This window comes from Colobus angolensis, unplaced genomic scaffold (assembly GCF_000951035.1).
Source record: "Colobus angolensis palliatus isolate OR3802 unplaced genomic scaffold, Cang.pa_1.0 Scaffold23, whole genome shotgun sequence".
Classification (NCBI taxonomy): Eukaryota; Metazoa; Chordata; class Mammalia; order Primates; family Cercopithecidae; genus Colobus; species Colobus angolensis.
In genome coordinates, this window is record NW_012115488.1 from 1,911,385 (window position 1) to 1,930,564 (window position 19,180).

General features: G+C 40.6%; 1 protein-coding gene across 4 annotated transcripts in view; it reads left to right on the top strand.

Moving 5' to 3' along the window:
* The first annotated feature begins 3,581 nt into the window (after positions 1-3,581).
* Positions 3,582-19,180, top strand: part of VCAN (versican) — a 110,514-nt gene continuing 94,915 nt past the window's right edge. For all 4 annotated transcript variants that reach the window (XM_011944220.1, XM_011944222.1, XM_011944221.1 and 1 more), the window contains exons 1-2: positions 3,582-4,140; positions 15,588-15,663. In XM_011944220.1, coding sequence (XP_011799610.1) covers positions 15,594-15,663 — 70 coding nt within the window. In that variant the 5' untranslated portion in view covers positions 3,582-4,140; positions 15,588-15,593. The remainder of the gene's footprint in view (positions 4,141-15,587; positions 15,664-19,180) is intronic.

Sequence of the window (19,180 nt, forward strand, 5' to 3'; positions counted from 1 at the left end):
GAACTTGGCTTTGGCTTGCATAGTTCTGTCGTGATGTAGATGGTCTTTCAGTTAAGTTCTAGAGAAATCTGCTCAACCATGAAGAGGACATTTACAGCATAGGAGAAAAAAAATTTATTAAAACAAACATTTTACTGTAACATTTTGATTTGGGGGTTGGAGAGCAAAAATTCAATATCTGATTTCTGGGAAAAATCTAATGTTTTATGGCTTTCTGAGGAAATTTGTCTGTGTTTAATTTATCAGACCAATTTTATACTTCAGGTTAAAGCACAATGAGATTGCCACCTTCACCTTGCCTTTTGCAAGATTTCTTTTTTAAGAATAAAAAGAAGGCAACAAAGACCTTATATTTCTGTATTTCCTAGAAAGCCAAAGAGAATTCAAAGTGCTGGATAAAATGTCTGTCCCTAATCTGTAGTGTTTTATTTTATTTTATTTTTAAATTATGACACAATCTTAGAGGATGGGCTTCCTTTTCCTAGGGTCTTTGAAAGTTAATAAAAGTACATTTTTTAATCTGTAGCATTATTGCATCATCCAGAGAGGATAACTTGCTTCATCGTGCCTAGGCCCAGTCAGATCAAGGAGTTGAAACTAAGCTCTTTGTTTTCTGAATTTGAATAGGACTGGAATCTTGTCATCCCTATAGCAGCAATAGATGATGCCATGTCTAAGAGCAGTTCACCTGATCAATAAAAAAGGAGAAGTCTGAAATGTGATCCTAAAGAACTCCAGAAGGAGGTTTAGATGAAGATAATAAAATTCCCTGGAGACACATCAGCCATCTACACCTTTCCTCTCCAAGTCATTGGCTTGCTGCCCCTGAGCTCAGCCAAGATCCCAAAGACAAGATCAAAGCAAGGAAGCAAGGCACATAGCTTCTGGCTTATGGTTTCGTTTAGACACAAGCACTGTGAATGAAGATCTTGCTTTATTTATACCTGGGATCTTGGAGTTTTCGTAAAGAATATCCCCAGTACAAGGACATGATTTAAAGGGGGACTCAGAATAAGATTTTAATTACTGTTTGATTCATACTTGAGTGTAATGGACAAATAAATACAATTTTAGTTACAAAACCTGAAAAAAATATATTTTCCCATTCAAAAACTTCTGATAGTTTTGTCAGGCATTGGAGAATCAGAAATAAATACTCTCTCATTTTCTTTCTCTTGATGAAAGAAAGTCATTAAAAACAGTTACACAGAAATGATAATACAACCATAGACTCTATTCTTAATATACCCGGTATGTTTTCCTTTTTCTTTTTTATCCATTCTCTATTTTAGATAGCTAGAGGGGAAAGTCTGCCCTAGAGACTGAAAGAAGATCTCCCTGGGATATAATTTCATTTTAGTTATCTGATAACCTGAAGAAGTATTTAATTTTCTGAATAATAATGTTACAAGTCAAAGAAGAGAGAAGACAGGCAGTATAAAGCTTTTGAACATTGTGCATATTCTAATTCCTTAAGTCAGCTCTGAGAAAGTGCCTTTGTCCTGTAGAACTATTCGGTCAAGGGTTGTGATATCTCTTGGCATTAAAAGAAACTATAAATTTTGGAGGACTAGAGAATCAAATTTGGCAACATAAATGAAAACATCTCAGAATGTAAAAAGTATCTAACCCATCACTTTCAACCATGTTCCATTATGTACAGATGGCATTATTTATAGAGAATTTTAACTATTAACATTTCCCTAAAAATGGGCATTAATCTGCTATTACTTGCTTGTTTCTGCTCTAGTTCTCCTTTTTTGAAAGGTTTTACTTAACTGTATCATAAAGGGACAAAAGGGTAATAGATAATAAGCTTTTCAGACTGGCAGATCTGTCACTTACAAAATGGCCTTGGGCAGGTTACTTGAACACTTTGAAGCTCAACTAGATTTACTCAAATTTAAGAAAGAGAATAAAAATCCATATCTTGGAGGGTTTCACAGAAAGGTCTACCTTAATGTCTAGAGTATATATTTCCATGAAGATTCATTTTATTTTATTTCTCCCCCTTCCTGAATCGAGCAATCTTGAATCTAAAGTTGCTATGAGAAGCACTGAAAAGACCACTGGTGTGACCTTGGGACAGTCACTTTCTGCACCTTAGTTTGCTTACATGTTATACATGAAGGTTGAAGTCTGATTCTGCTCTGTGACTATCTTTCTAAATATTTGATGAAATCAAATTTCAATGTTTGTAATGGTAGTACAATAAATTTACTAAGAATAAATAATTCACTGCAAAAACAAATCGATCTCCAAATGATGTAACTGATAGTTATGTTGCTCACCGCAGTGAGCTGATAAATAACAAAAGAAATTAAAAATGCACATTGTGAGACCTGAAATCATCCTGACAAGTCTTCTACCTGTTTGTCACTTAAAATCAATGACCACGCTGAATGCCTACAAATTACAAAATATAAAGAAATCTTATAAATGTGCATGCATAAGAGTCTAGGTTACTAAGAGTTTTAACGTGTAAGTTTAAACCAAACTAATGAAAGGAGTTGAGAGGAAAAATTGGCTTTCATCTTTAATCACTACTGTTCTGAGGTCCTATGTTTAATATAATTTTCTAAGTAGAGGCTTCAGAGAGAAGAGTTGTGAGGATACTTTCATATTTGTGTAGAAGGAAAAGTTTGCCACCCATTCTAGTATCCCTAGTGTTATACTGATGTGCACCTTGGATTTATTTTGTTCCTATTGTATAAACTCATACTTGACTTCAAAGAAAAGGAAAATCCAAAGTCCCTCTTTTCTAAGGGGACAGAAATCCTTTGTGTCAACTGTTTGACCCTTTGCTCTATAAGGTCCTATTGGAAATCTTTTGTAACACAATGCACGGGACTCTTCCATGTGTTGATGCCGTTTACACAGTGGGATGGGCCTCACTGAAGAAAAAAATCGCATAAACGCATGAAAGATTATGGTCTTATTTCCTGACAGCATGAAAGGTGATTGATACTTTCAAGAAGTCCCTGTTACTCAGGAAAATTATCAAATATTGTACTCAGAGATACTTGGAAAGACTGAAGGAAAGGAAGAACGAAGAAAGCAGAATCTAGACTTATGTGGGGAGAGATTTGTGGCAGAGGAAAAGTATTCTCTTTGAATTCGACAAGGGATTTGCCTGAGGGAATTTCCTGTCCAGCCCTTTATTACCAGGGTCTTTTGACGCCGGGCTCCCCATTGGGCAGTTCCCTGGGAGTGCAGTGGGGAATTCTTACACTTTCCCTCTAGGTCTCCGAAGGATCTCGTTTTCTTAGTGTCTCTTTCAGGTTGGCAGGAGCCTTGAGCCTGACACTTCCCTTTGATGGGACAGGCAAGCTCTGTGGGCGCGTAAACACGCTGTAACCAAGTTCTTTGCTGATTTTACAGTTTTGTGTGCTCCCGAGAAGAAGTGATCGTACTCAATTGTCTATTGCTGGCCTGCCCCCTAAGAGCCTGGGGGCTCCTTTCCCCTAACCCAGAACTAGCTGCACGGGGGGCGGGGAAGTGGGGGTGGGGAAGGAGTGGGAGGGCAATGGTTTCCGCGAGCAGAGCGATGTTACTGAGTGAGTCCCTGAATGGGGAGTGCTGCTGTCCCCAAGCCGATTGGTACTTCTTGTCAGGAAGAAACGCCAAGAGGTGGGAGTGCCTGGGGAGGGAGGCAGGCGGTCCCTACCGCAGGCGCGGGGAACTGCCTTTCCGCCCCTCCGCCTGCTTTCCAAGCCTGGGCTCTTAGGAGTGGCTGAAGCTGTGGAGCGCTTTTGGAGCCTGTGAATGAACCCTCCTCCTCTCCCTCCTCCTTCTTCTCTCTGAGTCTCCTCCTCGGCTCTGACGGTACAGTGATATAATGATGATGGGTGTCACAACCCGCATTTGAACTTGCAGGCGAGCTGCCCCGAGCCTTTCTGGGGAAGAACTCCAGGCGTGCGGACGCAACAACAGAGAACATTAGGTGTTGTGGACAGGAGCTGGGACCAAGATCTTCGGCCAGCCCCGCATCCTCCTGCATCTTTCAGCACCGTCCCGCACCCTCCGCACCCTTCCCTGGGCCACCACGCTTCCTATGTGACCCGCCTGGGCAACGCCGAACCCAGTCGCGCAGCGCTGCAGTGAATTTTCCCCCCAAACTGCAATAAGCCGCCTTCGAAGGTAATCACGTTTCTTTTGTTCCCCCCTTAAAAAACAAAAACAAAAAAACTTATAGAAAAAACCCCCCGATCTTAGAAAAAAGAAGTACATTGCAATTGGTAGAAGGCTTTAATTAAGGCAAGGAGCTGTAAGGCGAAGTTAAGAAAATGTAGGCACTTAAAAAATGCAGGTAACTTTCAAAAGGGCTTTTGGGGAGAGGGATACAGAGGGACCTTGGTGTTGAAAAAGATTCAGACAAAAGAAACGCAGGGTGGAGTGGGGGTAAAATGACTAACGGAATTGGGGGAAGGGAGGGAATAAATTGTAGAGAAATCATAAAAAGTGGTGGGTTCTTGAGCTGTAGAGAAGAGAGGGACCTTTGGCACTTTGATTTTTTTGTTGTTGTTGTTCTTAACACGCTCGAGGCAAAAGTTTGAATGGGGACTACCAAGACTTGCCACAGACAAGTCCCCGAAGCTGCCTTGGTGCAGGCCACCTGGTTTCCCAGCCCCTGGTGTGTGGTCAGTGCCTGGTGTTCCTGGAAAGCCACTCCCGGGCAGCTCCTGACAGTGCGACCCGGCGCCCAAGCAGCCTGGGACCTGCGCGGACCTGACCCCTTCAGACCGCAGGCAGTCTGGGAGGAGGTCTGGCCGGGGGAGGTGCAGGATCCCCGCCGTGTCTCTTTGACGACTTGGGGACTGTCACGGTTCTCTCCCGGCGCCCCTGGGTTCTTTTGTCCTGCGCGCGGTGCGAAGGGGCCAGCAAGCAAGGAGCAGAGGATGGGGGGTGGGGTTGTTGGAGCTCCGCGGAGGTCTGGGAGGCCCCTGGGCGGGAAAAGCCTGTTCTGAACCGGCAGGGGTGTGCAGTAATTTTTCTCATCCTGAAGAGCGAAATGGGGTCTGTCGCTCCCATCTCAACAAGCAAACCGGCACCCAGAGCGCACTGCAGACAAAGGTGGCACGGGGACCCGCATCAGGGGCCTCTGGGTCCAGTACTCTCGCCCAGACTACAGGAGTCCTCCGTTTCCTTACGTATCCCCCACCCCCTCCTAGTTCTCCGCTCTAGTTGAGCAACTTTACTGGCAGGTCTAGCGGCAGCGGCGGGCGCGTGTGCCGGGAGCCCCGGGGGACGTCCTTGGCAGGAGCGCCCCACTGTCCTGCAGAGGCGTGGGCGCTGTAGGGCGACATCCCTGGTGTGTGCGGACCGAGGGCATCCGGGTTGTCCTGGCTCGTGGTCTGTGTCACTGGGCGTGGAGCGGTCTGGGTGTTAGGCAACGGAGAGCGGGGTACAAAAATAGTATCATAGCCTAAACTGCTCTCCAATCCAACTGCGTCTCGGCAAGTCCTGCATGTCCCTAGGAGATGCTGCGGGAAGGGGGAGAAATCTACACGGTGCCTGGAGAGTTGTCCTGCCGCGCGCACACCCGCGGCAGAGTCTCTCTCGGTCGCGTTTCTCATCTTTGTGTCTCCCTCTGTCTCCATCTTCTCTGCTTCCCTTCCCCTCTCCCAGCCTCTGTTCTGTCTCTCTAGCTTCTGCGTCCCCTCCCCCACAGCTGACAAATGAATGGCTAGTGTGAAATCCCTGCCTTCCCCGTCCTCCAAGGCAGCAGGGAGGGAGGAGCGAGGGAGGCGGTGCGCTCCTTGGGATCTGCCCTCAGTTCAGCGCACAGGACTTGCAGAACCTAGATGTCTAGGAATTGGGAGTTTTGCGGCGGGTGTGGGCGCCCCCTAATGGAGAAGTCCCGCACGGGTTGCGAAAAACGAGCCCCCCAGACCTAGCCAGCAGCTTTCACAACCTTGTGTTCAAGGATGGAAGGCCCTAGTTTCCCCTTAAGTCATTCATTTTGCACTCCACAATCTGCGGCGTACATCTAGCGGGTTGGAGGACCCTGAAAAAAGGTCTTGGTATGTGCAAAGTGCAGAGACGCCTTCTCGCGAGTCGGCTGGAACGCACGCGGCGCCCTGAGTCGAGTTCGCCGCTTAGTGGACTAACGCACATGGCCTGGGTGGGGCCAGGTTTCAGAGGTCTCGACGCGCCACCCTGTGCGTCTTTAGAAAGATAATACAAATGCCGTGCTCTCAAAACCCTTGACCACTTGAACCCAAGGCTAGGGCCCCGCCCCAGGATATTGCAAAAGAAGTGCTTCTAATCCAAAACTTAAACTTCCTCAACTTAAGGGCGCGCGTCGGACGCGAAAGTTGAGAGAAGTCGGGCGGCGGGAGGAAAAAAGAAAGGGAAGGAAGGGAAGTGGAAGGAAAAAGGACCGTGGAGGGGAGGGAAAGAAGAAAGGAACGGAGATGGGGCAGATGGCATTCAAACAGCCAGGAACGGACCGGAAGGGTTCGTTTCGGAGTTTGGGTCTGAATTTCGAGACTCGTTTTAGGATACTCTTTTTCCTTTCCCAGCGGCAACAAATGTGACTGCAGAGGCGTGCCGGGATGGAAGGGTGGGAAAGAACCAGACGAGCGGAGGTGGGCCAGTCCCGCCCAAAGGGGCTGGGTCTGGGAGCCGCCCCCACTCGCTCAGCCCGCGCCAAGGGAGGACCCGCAACGGGAGCTACCCGCAGCGGCTGGGTTCGCCAGCCGCCACGTGGGTTGGAGCTTCGGCTCCCAGCCCCAGACGGGTGTGACTTCCTGGGCTCGGAGACTGCAGTACAGCCGCACAAGCGGCCGGCGCAGCCGAGGCCAGTGGGGGCGGGGCAGGGAAGGCGGGGCCCGGCTTAGCCGAGAGAGCCGAGTGGCCTCGCCCGGAGGGCTCCGGGCCGGCTGTGTCTGGAACTGACCCGAGTTGCATCCAGACCACGCTAAACACTCTTATTAAAAGGCTATTTAAGGGTTTTTTGTTTTGTTTTGTTTTGTTTTTTAGTTTTTTTGCTTGCTTCTTGGGAGTGGTAGGAGGGGCATAGTGCTTTTGTTTTGAGGCAGGGGAGAGGTTAAAATTTACTCCAAGCAAACTTTTTATCAGAAAAATGAGACGACTTTATACTGTGTTCCATTTGTTGACTTTTTAAATACATTCAGGTCAGTCTAAAGATCATTTTTAGTCAATTAACAGATTAATTTCGTTTCAGACTATCATAAAGAGTTCGCCTGGAATGGCAAATATTGCCGTTCGACAAGACTAATAGAATTTCATGGGCACAAACATGGAAGGGCTGCGAGTGTCACTGAGGTTCCTGTACCTCAATGAGGAGCCTTAGCGGGGACCTGGCGGGGACTGGAAACTCAGCACCTATTTAGGGAGTGGCTGAGCTGGAGACCTGGACAAGCTTGGCGCAGACGAGACGGTGCTACTGAGAGCTGCATTTTAAGTCCTCCCATTTTGCTCTATATTGAAAGAACTGGGTTTTAAAGATCTCTTCTATCACCTCAGATTCTGTAGCTAACATCTACGTCTTTTTCTTTTTGTCTGCTGAAAGCTGTGATCTAATTGTTTTAAGTACTTCTTGACAATTTTGCCAAACCCATCCTGAAAATACATAAAGTCCTAAAATAGGATGTTGTGAGTGTGTTATAAAAATAGGAAGGTACCAATGGAAGCAACAATTAGTGTTCTGAGATAGAAGCGGTTCCCAGTTTGTAAGTTGGAAATGTTAAGAGCAAGTACATCAGGGAGAAGGTCTCCAAGAGTCTGACTTCTTGTTCTGAGCTCTGAGTAGAGAAAGAAGTATGTTAGAATTGTATTGTCTGCCCGCACTAATATTGCAAAGGGTTCCAATGGATTCCAATGTGATTGAGCAATTACTTCCTCCAGCACCAAGTCCACAGTCCTTAATCTTCTTGTGAGAAGATTAGGTAGGAAGCAGGATGAGATTCAAGACAATCATTTAGGATTTATGTCAGAACTCAAAGTTTTGTTTCTTTTGGTAGATAAAAACAGAGTTGGTTTTAAATTGTATTTCCTGCTTTCAAAAAAAAGAGGTTTGAAAGGAAACCCCCTAGATTTACATAGGTTTACAGATGTAAGTTTCTTCTTTTTCCCTGTGTTTGCAAACTGGAGGGAGATGCCTTTGATATTCCAGAATACCTGTATCTATACACTTGTAAATTCTGGTTGGAAAGGACCGAAACAGCTAAACCAAAGGTGACGATGATTAATGTTAAAGATCCTATCCATTGTTCTCTCTTTTGTGGCATTATTAGGCTTAAATACTTTGGAGTTAATGATTGGTCACTTAATTGAGTAACAGAACCTTTGAGAGCACAAAGATCAACTAACGCTGTCTCCCAAAGTCTGGTAACTTACCCCTCCTTTCCTGGTGAGATTTAAACACTTTTGTTGACGTCATTCATGGACAAACATCGGTAAACACTGTATTTAAAATGGAATATTGCCCTGTGATGGAGCAGAGCTTCTCAAGACACACGGTTCTTCTGAGGGAAAGAATTAATGACTGTATGTAGTAAGGTGTTTTTTCACCACCCACCCAGAGAAACCAGTTAGGACTGACAAATACTCATTGTTGGGAGTTACTTACTCTGGTCTGAAAAAATATACTGATTGTTACACAGGTCTGTATTTTACCAGAAAACACAAAGCATGTACTCTCCCTGATTTGGAATCAGAAAAAGGGGGCTTAGAGATGAATGTCTTGGCCGAGCTCCATTTCAATTAGCGAATTTTTGCCAGTTTCCTCTTGTAGCCTAGACTTGGTAAATTACATATATATATAAAGTCTCTCTCTCTCTCTCTTTCTGTGTGTGGGTGCGTGTGTGTGCGCGCGCGTGTGTGTGTGTACAGGGTTTTTAAACACTGCTAAGTTCTTACCATTGAATGTGTTAGAGGTGGTTGTATTTCAGAGGTCAGTACAAAGAATCTTTGTTTAATGTATCAGTTCTGTTTCCTGAAACACACCTCTGGGTAGATTTACCATCTATAAAAGGATACAAATGTATATATTTTCCACATATATATATATCCTACCTCATTCTTCTAAGGATTTTAAGAGGTGTTTATGTCTGTAAAATGAGATTACATATTTTACAATAAACACATATATTGATATAATATTTTTGTTATTAAATTATTGATTTGATATTACTTGAGGTATAGTAGAATGAGCACTGGACTTGGAATCAGAAAGTTTGAGTTGAACTCACTAGCTGAGAAAACCAAGCAAAGACTACTTTTGGACATTTAATGTCATAATCTATTAAATGAATATGCAATTATAAAGATCACAAGAGTAAGTACTTTGAAAAACTATACAATAAAGAGATGATAATATATTATGTCTGTGGGATTCATATTGATCTAATTCTATAATTTTAATAATAACTGCGTTACCCAAGCCATGTAGTTTCTACTAAATCTATAAAATAGATCAGAGAGGGGCATATTGTTTTTAAAATTGTTCAGTTTCATTAATCAGAAGACAGATTCCAGAAACTGACTCAAATGAAGTTGGACATTCAGTGGAAAAGAAGAATTATTCAATAAATGGTTTCAGGACAATTGATGGGTCCACGCAAAATAATCAGTCTACACAAAATAAGAATCAGTCTCTACCTGATTTCTCATCGTAAAAGAAATATAAGATGAATCAAATATGAAATGTAGGGAATAACTTTTTTAAAATGATAAAAGAAAATCATGGGATTAAAAAAAATAAGTTAGGAATAGAGAAACCTGTTCTAAGCAAAACATGAAACCCAGTGCCATTCTAGGAAATATTGATAAGTCTAAGTAAAAATTACACAAAAGCAAGTAACACATTTGGAAAACATCTATGACATATGAGAGACAAAGAACTAATAACTCTCGATAGTCCATGGACTTTTATAAATAACTTTGAAAAGTTCACATCTATCAAAATATGAGCCAAAAATTATGTACAGGTAGTGGCTGAAAGAGACAGAGTTTTAAAATTATATAAAAGATCGCTCAGCCTCATCTGTAATTAAATAAATAGTAATTAAAACACCAATGATATGCCACACCATTTTTTCACCAGAGGAGTAACAAAAAAAATAATTTTTTTCTTTTTTTTTCTTTTTTTTTTTTTTGAGATGGAGTCTCGCTCTGTTACTCAGGCTGGAGTGCAGTGGCACGATCTCAGCTCACTGCAACCTCCGCTTTCCCGGTTGAAGCGATTCTCCTGTGTCGGCCTCCCTAGTAGCTGAGATTACAGGTACCTACCACCATGCTTGCCTAATTTTCGTGTTTTTAGTAGAGTGGGGTTTCACCATGTTGGCCATGGCGGTTGATCTCGAACTCCTGACCTCAAGTGATTCACCCACCTTGGCTTCCTAAAGTGCTGGGATTACAGGCGTGAGCCACTGTGCCTGGCAAAAAGAAAATAAAAAAGTTTGATGCAAGTTTGTGTTGGCCAGGTTGTGGAGGAACTGGGTCTCTCATATACTATTGTATAAATGTAAATAGGTTCCTCTACTTTAAAAAATAATTTGGCAATCACATGTTTTTGATTATTTATCAAATTTTTAAAAAAGATGTAGATACTCTTTAATCCAGCAACTCCACTTCTCAACATTATTACATGGATGGATATTGGTACCAATGTCACCCAAGACAAATGGACAAGGATGTTCTTTGCAGCATTGCTTCTAAGAGCAAATATCTGGGAAGAGTGTAAAGGCTCATCTTAGGGAACTGTTTAAATAAAAGTTGCTGTATTCCACCTAATGGAAAACTATGCAGCTGTCAAAAATAACATGGAAAAATTGTATTTGCTGATTTGGAACATTCTCCAAAATATAATGTATTTTAAGTGAAAAAAATGATAGACAAAACTGTGTATATAGTATACATCTAATTATGTAAAATGGGTATATATTCATTCTTTTAACAAATATTTACTGAGTATTCTAGGCATTGTGGATACAGGAGTGAACAAAACATCAAAGGCTGCCCTGTTGGAACTTTTATGATGGTAGGTAGAGAAAGGCAATTCCCAATCACATAGGCAAAATTGTGATATGTGCTAGGTTGAAAATAGAGCGTGGGAAAGGGAATAGACTACAGTATGTCTTAGGTAGAGTAATGAGAAAGGAGTTCACTAGACAGAGAACAGAGGAGTGCTAAGAGGTGACAATGTGAAAAACCTTAGCCAAGTCCAGGTTCAGGAATCCAGTTTCAGGTTAGTAATAAATTCACACGATGCTATGACTTGTATGAAGTAAATTCATGAAATTTCACACCTAAATCATGTGATTTCTCTCTGCATTACAATGATTCTTTCTGTGAGAAAGAACCGAGGAGCAATATGATACGTGATACTCATTACATCCACTTTGTAGCTGAGGTATCCTGGAAAGTTGGTTGTCTGAGGTAACTAGTTAGCAGAATGGTGGACAAAACCACTGTGTCTGTGTCCTTAAGTCACCCCTTGTCAGCTGAGCTTCCCCCAAATCAAGGGAGAATACTAAATATCTATTTAATGGAATCTTGGCTTTCTCTCTGAGGCTGCCCATCCCTGGTATGTCCCTTATCCTCCCTGCAGACATTTCTCATGGATAGGAGTCCTATTGACCTTGTCTTTTATGTCTCCCAGGCGATTAAACAGTCTCAGTACCCTGTACCTGGATTGTTCAATGACTTTCTTCCCTTCTCAATGACTTCACTGGAGTAGAAGGCTAAATATAGGCATTCGCTCTCGTATCTCTCAGGTCTTTCCATGCAGACAGACTTGTTATCACTAGTAGACGGTGCTTATAAGAGAGACATGGAAAAGTGGAAGAATGGAAATAGGGATTTGGAGTGGTGCTAAAAACAAAGAAAGAGGCTTCTGAAAGCTTTCCATTTAATAAGATCAAACATAGAAGACACAAGATGTAACTTAATGACCAAGGATAGGGGCATAGCCTTGAGAAAATTAGAGAAGTGGAATGAATGCCTTGGACTCCAAGGAAGAGGGAATGGAAATGTAGTTCTGAGGCAGCTAACATCAATAAAGCCCTCTGATATATTTACTATAGAAATAAATGACCATCTTTTAATGCAAGGGTTGCAAACTTAGGTGACTGCAGGGGTGAGGCATGGAGTGGAAATGGGTAAGAGACTAAGTGGGGGCAGTAATGGCCGTGAGCACACAGACTCAAGGGGAGAGACTGCTGCTTGGTTAATGCTCATGATCAGCCAGCTGAAATATAGACTTAGTGTTGCTAGACCTTCTGATTTTTTGAAAGAAGTTAGAGATCCGATATTTAGTGTAAACAGTCTAATTTTTAAATTGAGTAACTCATTCAAACATATTTATGCAACTTATTCAAATGTATTTAGAGCATGTCTGATCTCTTCCTTGTATTCTTACCTAGTCTTAGGGGTAATCGTAGGGAAAGTGATGTGTATACTTGTTATACCTATATAGATGGAGGACCATTCTCCTCTCCCCAACAAAAGACACTTTTATAAGGATTGAGTGTGGCACAAAGAGTTTGTTTTTAGTATTTAAATTGAGTAGGAAACTCAAATGCAGAAGATCCTTTCCTGGGTCACACCTTTGGTTTTTTAAATGAGATTTGACTCTCTAGATATTGACAAACATCATATTATTGGGTCGTGGTAAATCTTCAGGTGGACTGATTCAAAAGCATTCAAAAGTATTTCAGGTGTTAAGGAATTGTTGGCACTGAACTTCAAAGGTGTTTCTGCATAAGAAATAGAGGCACTGATCATGTATTTGATTTACAAACATTCCTCAAGGATCTACTCTGAACCTGACACTGAAGAAATATTGTGGGAATTATTAAGTTAAATGAAGTCCTAGCTCTGCCTTCCAGAAGCCTACAGAGGAGATTAGACATGTTTACAGATAACAATTTGAAGTACATAGCAATAAGTTATAGGATGATTTATTCCAAGCATAAAGTGTATATTGCTACTATAGTGGTAACCTAGGTTATAATTTTCAAATGTAAGAGCCCCCAATACTATTCTTTTTACTCTTAGTGATATGAAACTATGTTAGAACATCTGCAGAAAGTCTGAATTAGTAATTTTAATAATAAATATTGCATACTGATATATTGTATATCACTGAGATTTATTTTATATACATTATTATATCAATTCCTGTGATCACTTCAATAAGTACTAATTTTCACAACTAAGTAGCTACAGAAAATGAGGTTTAGAAAGATATAGTATTTTACCTAAAGTCACACAATATAAGTAGAGAATGCAGAACTTGCATTCTGGGCTATTTGACAGTGGATCCCAAACTTTTAAAATTAGGCTTATAAAGATTTCCTGGAAAAAAAGAAAAATAAAAAATAGAGAACAAATTTTCCTGAAGGAAAGTAGGACATTATTATTTATAAGTATAATTAAAGAAAGGGTTCCTATTTGGATTCAGCTAATACTCATGGAATGCATTTTCTTTAGCACCTTTTTATGATAAAATACAATCATTTACTTTGGCTGTGCAATTGATATCTTTATTTTTCCTTGAAATATTGTAATAGCATAGAGATGTGTATACTTCCTGCTTGCTGTGCTGTCTTATAAGAAATCCAGAAACATAGAAGCATTATGGCATTTCCCAGTTAGTGTTTAACAAAATCTATTAGCAGATCCTAGTGATTATATGATAAATAACAAACTTAATTAGCAGTGTTAATTTAAGATTATCAACCATATGTTTTTCATTGTGAATTATCACTTGGTCTATAGATGGAAAATATAGGATGTATAATGTATTAGCTTAAAAAAAGCTCTTCAGGAAATATCTAGAATTATATAATTTTAAAATTTTGTTTTGAAAAGGTCTAATTTTCATTTCAAAATATATGAAGAAATCAAATGCAGAAAAATATTAAGAAAAAAGGTCTTAATTAATTAAATACTGTACAAATCCAAGCCCAATTTATGTTCAAGTGTTCAAGATCAGTTTTGTAATTTATGACTAATTCAGCATTTGCTTGTTTTCAATCTGGGTTTGCTAAATAATGTAGAATTTATTTTCCAAGGAAGTTATTCAGGGTCCCAACTAAAAAAGTATATATCAGTTAGGATGTTTTCAGCTGTAAGGAACAAAAAGTCATGATTTTATTGGGTTTAAACAATAATGACATTTATAATCTCATATAAAATGAAGTTCAAAGGCATGGTCCACTCTAGGTCTAATCCTTAAGGACTTACGCCTCGCCTTTGCTGATTCTTTCTCAGCTTCATTTCCAGAGGTATCTCACTTACTTATGAATGCAAAATCCCTGCAACAGTTCCAGCAGAAATATTCCAGCATGATAATGTCCAGGGAAGAAAACTGACCACCTCTTCCTTTGTTCTCTTCTCAGGATGAATCTATCTTTCCCAGGGGCCCTTCCCTGGAGGAAGAGATCCCCTCACATCTCACTGGCCAAAACTGTATTATATACTGTTCCAAATCCAATCATTGGAAAAGGGAATGGGACCTCTGTAATTGACTTAGGATATCAGGATCATCCCTTGGGCTGGGGTTTGACCCAAGTCCTCCAAAGTATATGGCTGAGGGTAGGCACTAGAATGGAACCAGAGTTGTGTTAGAAAGGAGAAACACATGGCTATTATAGAATAGTTCTAAATGCTACCAAGGAGGGCACAACTGTAGAGACCAAATAATCTTTTGCCATTCTTCTGAAGTTGGCACTTTGATTTCTAGATGGTTCCCCAACACCGTTACTTATCCTCCTCATAATTATAGCTACCTTGAAATTTGAGCTGGAAGGGAACACTCTGAGACCCAGATTGTTAAACATCTTTTCCAAAGTCATGCAATAAATTAAATGGCAAAGCCAGGGCAGTTTCTTGACTCAGTACAGGGTATTTTCTTTCATTCTTTACTCTTGAGACTTTAGAACTGTTGGTACCACTTTAAAATTCATGGCAAGAACTGGTCACTTTTGTAATTAACACCTCCTTATAATACATTTATTTTGTTTGTTTAGCCGGCTAGAAACTACATGGAGTCTGTGCTTTAAAAAAAGTCTGTGCTGAAGTCCTTATTCTCTGTTTTGGTATTGTGTGCATTAACCACCAATTGGTTTCTTCTCACCTTACACTTGGTGAAGATGTCTTTCGTTCAACATCTCTCTCTATTGCTCCCCATCTTCTCTTGCTCCATTTATGATCAGCTTTCTGTTTCTAAGTAGACTTTGTGATCACCCATTTCTCTTTGTGCCAGCTCCTAGCCACTAGTTACTTGAGCTGTGGTCTCTATTGTTCTTCCTACAGCCTACCCACTTGTGGTTGTCACACACATCCACATTGTTATATGTTCCCAAACTGTATTCTGGAATGATTTTGGCAATGGCTGCATTGGATGAGATTCATATTAATAAAGCGTTGAGATAACTTCTGCTATTACAAGTTTCCTCCTGTTTTTATAGTCCAAGAGGAGCTACTTCTTCTACTCTTATTACTTAATACTTAATACTACCCTTATTACATACAATGCACAAAAAGCGTGTGATTTATGACCTGCTCTAAACCTGAATGCTTGTGATTTACTTTGTGTTTTTCTTAATTTCTAGGCCAAGATGTTGATAAATATAAACAGCATCTTATGGATGTGTTCAACCTTAATAGCAACCCATGCGCTACATAAAGGTGAGTGTGCTAACAACTTCTTTGGTGTTAATTGAAATAAAAATATAAGTGCTGGAGGACGAAATGGCAATGTGGAATCACTGGAATAAAAGATTGATTTTTAAAATCTATTAAGTGCTGAAAACTATTAGTTAAAATATTATTGGACTAAAAACATTAGTTTTAAATAAATAAGTCAAAACAAAATAATAAGTAGGATGCTAAAGATGCAAGTGAGCTTTCAGTAACTTCCCTGATTAATTTTAGGCTTTGCAAAAAACCTCGTATATGGTATTGGGCATATTTTAAAATTCTAACACTATTTATCAAAAACTTTCCTATGCAAATAAAGAAACACTATTAAACACCCAGTGGGCTAGAATTTGAAAAGAATTTAGAAGATAAAGAGAAAGCTGACAGCCATGTTTTTGCCCTTACTTCCCTTTCTTTTCTTTTTTAGAAAAGCAGTTGGATATGCTTATTCCCTAGTTTTTTAACTTGAAATTTTATATTCTTCCAATGAGGGTTCTACAATTCCAAGTTTATTATTTAATATATTCAAGGTGATATATCAAGGAATTTGAAGAAAGATACTATCCAAGAGTTTCACTCATCTGCTTCTGTCTGTCTAATGTACCTCTCCAGACTCAGATTCCATTTCCTCTTCACACTTATATTATGTGTCAGACTCACCTTTTATGGTTCTCCAGATGAATTCCTTTTGCAAAAGTTTAAGTATCACTCTATCTATCATCCATCTATTTATTTACCCATCCATCCATGCATCCATCATCTATGTATTCATCCATCCATACCTCCAGCCATCCATTCATCTGTCCAAAATCTTTCCATCTGTTCGCTTATCAACATCTATCCATTCATCCATCTATCCATCCATCCATCCATCTATCGATCCCTCCATTCATCCATCCATCCATTTCTCCCACTCACCCATTCATTTGTTCACCCATTGATGATATTTTTTGAATACCTTCTTTGTGCCAGATATTATTCTGGGCGTCCAGGAATATACCCATGGAGGACTCAAAATTGACCTATCTTTCATTAAACTTACTTCTCTAGTTATAGGAGACCAGCAATAAACTAGTAAACAAACAACCCAGGTACTTTCAAGCTGAAGAACATAAAACAGAGTGACATCATAGAGAGTGGCCTGAGTTGGAGGAAGCTGATAAGACCTCCTTGAGAAAGTGACATTTAAAGTGAGATGAGAATGATGACGAGGAACCAGCCAGTCAAGACCTGTCTGTAAATTAGGGAGAAACATAGTGTGTTTGAATAGCAGAAATGTCACTATAGTTGAAGAGCAGTGATCAAGGGGAAAGTAGGAGACATGAACAGAGAGATTAGCAGAAAACAACTCATCTAAATAATAATAACACCCAACACTTGAATAGAACTCCCTACGATCCAGTAACTGTTTTAAATGCTTAGCATTAACTCACTGAAACATCCACACCCATGTATTCTATTGAGGAAACTGTGGTACCAAGAGAGACTAAGCAGCTTGCTTGAAGGCCCATACCCAGTAAGAAGCAAATCTTGGAGACGAACCAGTTCATGGGAGTGTGTGCTCTTTACCACCATGTTATACTTCTTATCTATATGGAACATTGTAGACTTTAAAAAAGTCTAGATTTTCTACTCAGGAGGCTGAAGCAGGAGAATCGCTTGAACCCGGGGGGCAGAGGTTGTGGTGAGCCAAGATCGCATCATTTCTCTCTAGCCTGTGCAGCAAGAGCTAAACTCCGTGTCAAAAAAAAAAAAAAAAAAAAAAGTCTAGATTTTATTCCAAGTGCAGTAGGAAGCATTGAAGGGTTTCAGCAAAGAAAGACGTGAGGTGATGAATGTTTTACAAATTTAATTTTTGATAATCTGTGCAGATTTGATTGTAGGAGAGCAAGAGTAGCAGCAGAGATATCATTTAGGAGGTTATTGTGGTAGCCTGTACATGACATGGGGGGAGGGGGGTAGTTTAGATCATGTAGCAGTAGAGATGAAGAGAAGTGAATTGGATATGTGGAGATGGAGGAGTCAGACCGACTGATGGATTGGATGAGGTGTGTAGTGAGGACATGAGAAGAGTCAAGGACAAATTGACTCCTGGGATGGCTCTCTTTCTCCTTTTTGCCTCCGGATTCCCCTTTCTAGCCAATTTAAAAGCTCCCCCTTGGCTGGGTGCGGTGGATCATGCCTATAATCCCAGCACTGTGGGAGGCCAAAGTCGGAAGAGAGATTGAGCCCAGGAGTTCAAGAGCAGTCTGGGCAACATAGTGAGACCCCATCTCTACAAAAATTTAAAAAAATTAGCCAAGCGTGATGGCTTGGACCTGTAATTCCAGCTACTGGGAAGGCTGAGGCAGGAGAATTGTTGATCACAGGAGGTCAAGGCTCCTGTGAGCCCTGATCGCACCACTGCACTCCAGCCTGGGCATCAAACCAAGACACTATTTCAATAACTAGTAAATAAATAAATAAATAAATAAATTCCTCCTCCATGTTCTGCTCGTCTCCTGTGCTGTTACAGATATAATAACATCTACCATGCTGTTGGGATAAGTAATTGCTTTTCTTTCCAAGTAGACTACTGTAAGCTGCAAAAAGGCCTTTCATCTTCTAACAGAGTGCCTGACACACTGACAGCACTTAGTCATTTTGTGTGTTGACAAAATGAGTGAATAAATAAATAAATGCCACAGTGGATCACCCGGATGGTGTTTAGAGTCTAGGCTCCACCAATTGGATCACGAAGACACACTAATCACATGGTGAAGCCTAAGAGTTGTCTTCCTCAAAGTTTTTGGGAGGTGAAGGTGAAGGTCACAGAGAGGAAAGGATAACAGCAACCAGTGAAGATAGAGAAAAGGATATGAAAAGGGGAGTGGCATTTGGATGGGCAATATTGGAAGGGAATTTACAGGGAAAGTAGTAGGTGACCATCCCTCGGCTGAAATTTAGACTTTCCACTTAAAGAAAGAACTCACGCAACAAAAAACAACTTGCGGTGTAGCTCCTTTACACTGTTTACAAAAATAATTTTGATAGCCAACAACATTGAGTAATTTCCGCATGTCTGTACCTATTCTTTGTAAATCCATGATCACTGTTATTAGATGTAATTAGTTTGGGACTAATTTCAGGAGAATTTTTTTATATGAGAGGTGAAAGTTGCAAATATACGATCCATGTAAAACAGATATTATGGATTTATAGTGGAAAACACAGTAGAAACTGGTTGTTGAGTCAAGACAAGTACTTTCATCTTAAGGTTTTTTCTGTTTATTCCCAGTCACTGACGAGGTCAACGAAATGAACACCTTGTCTATTGTTATGGGCTTTATTTTCACCCAGGAAGAACTATTTCCTTTAACAATACACATTATATTATCTTATAAACTGTCCTAATCGTTGATTATCTACCATTGGCCTAGTTATTTTGATGTTCCCCTTATAGTAGGAAACAGTCATGCACAGTCATGAATAAGTGAATGAATTAGATAGTGATATTTGTCACTTG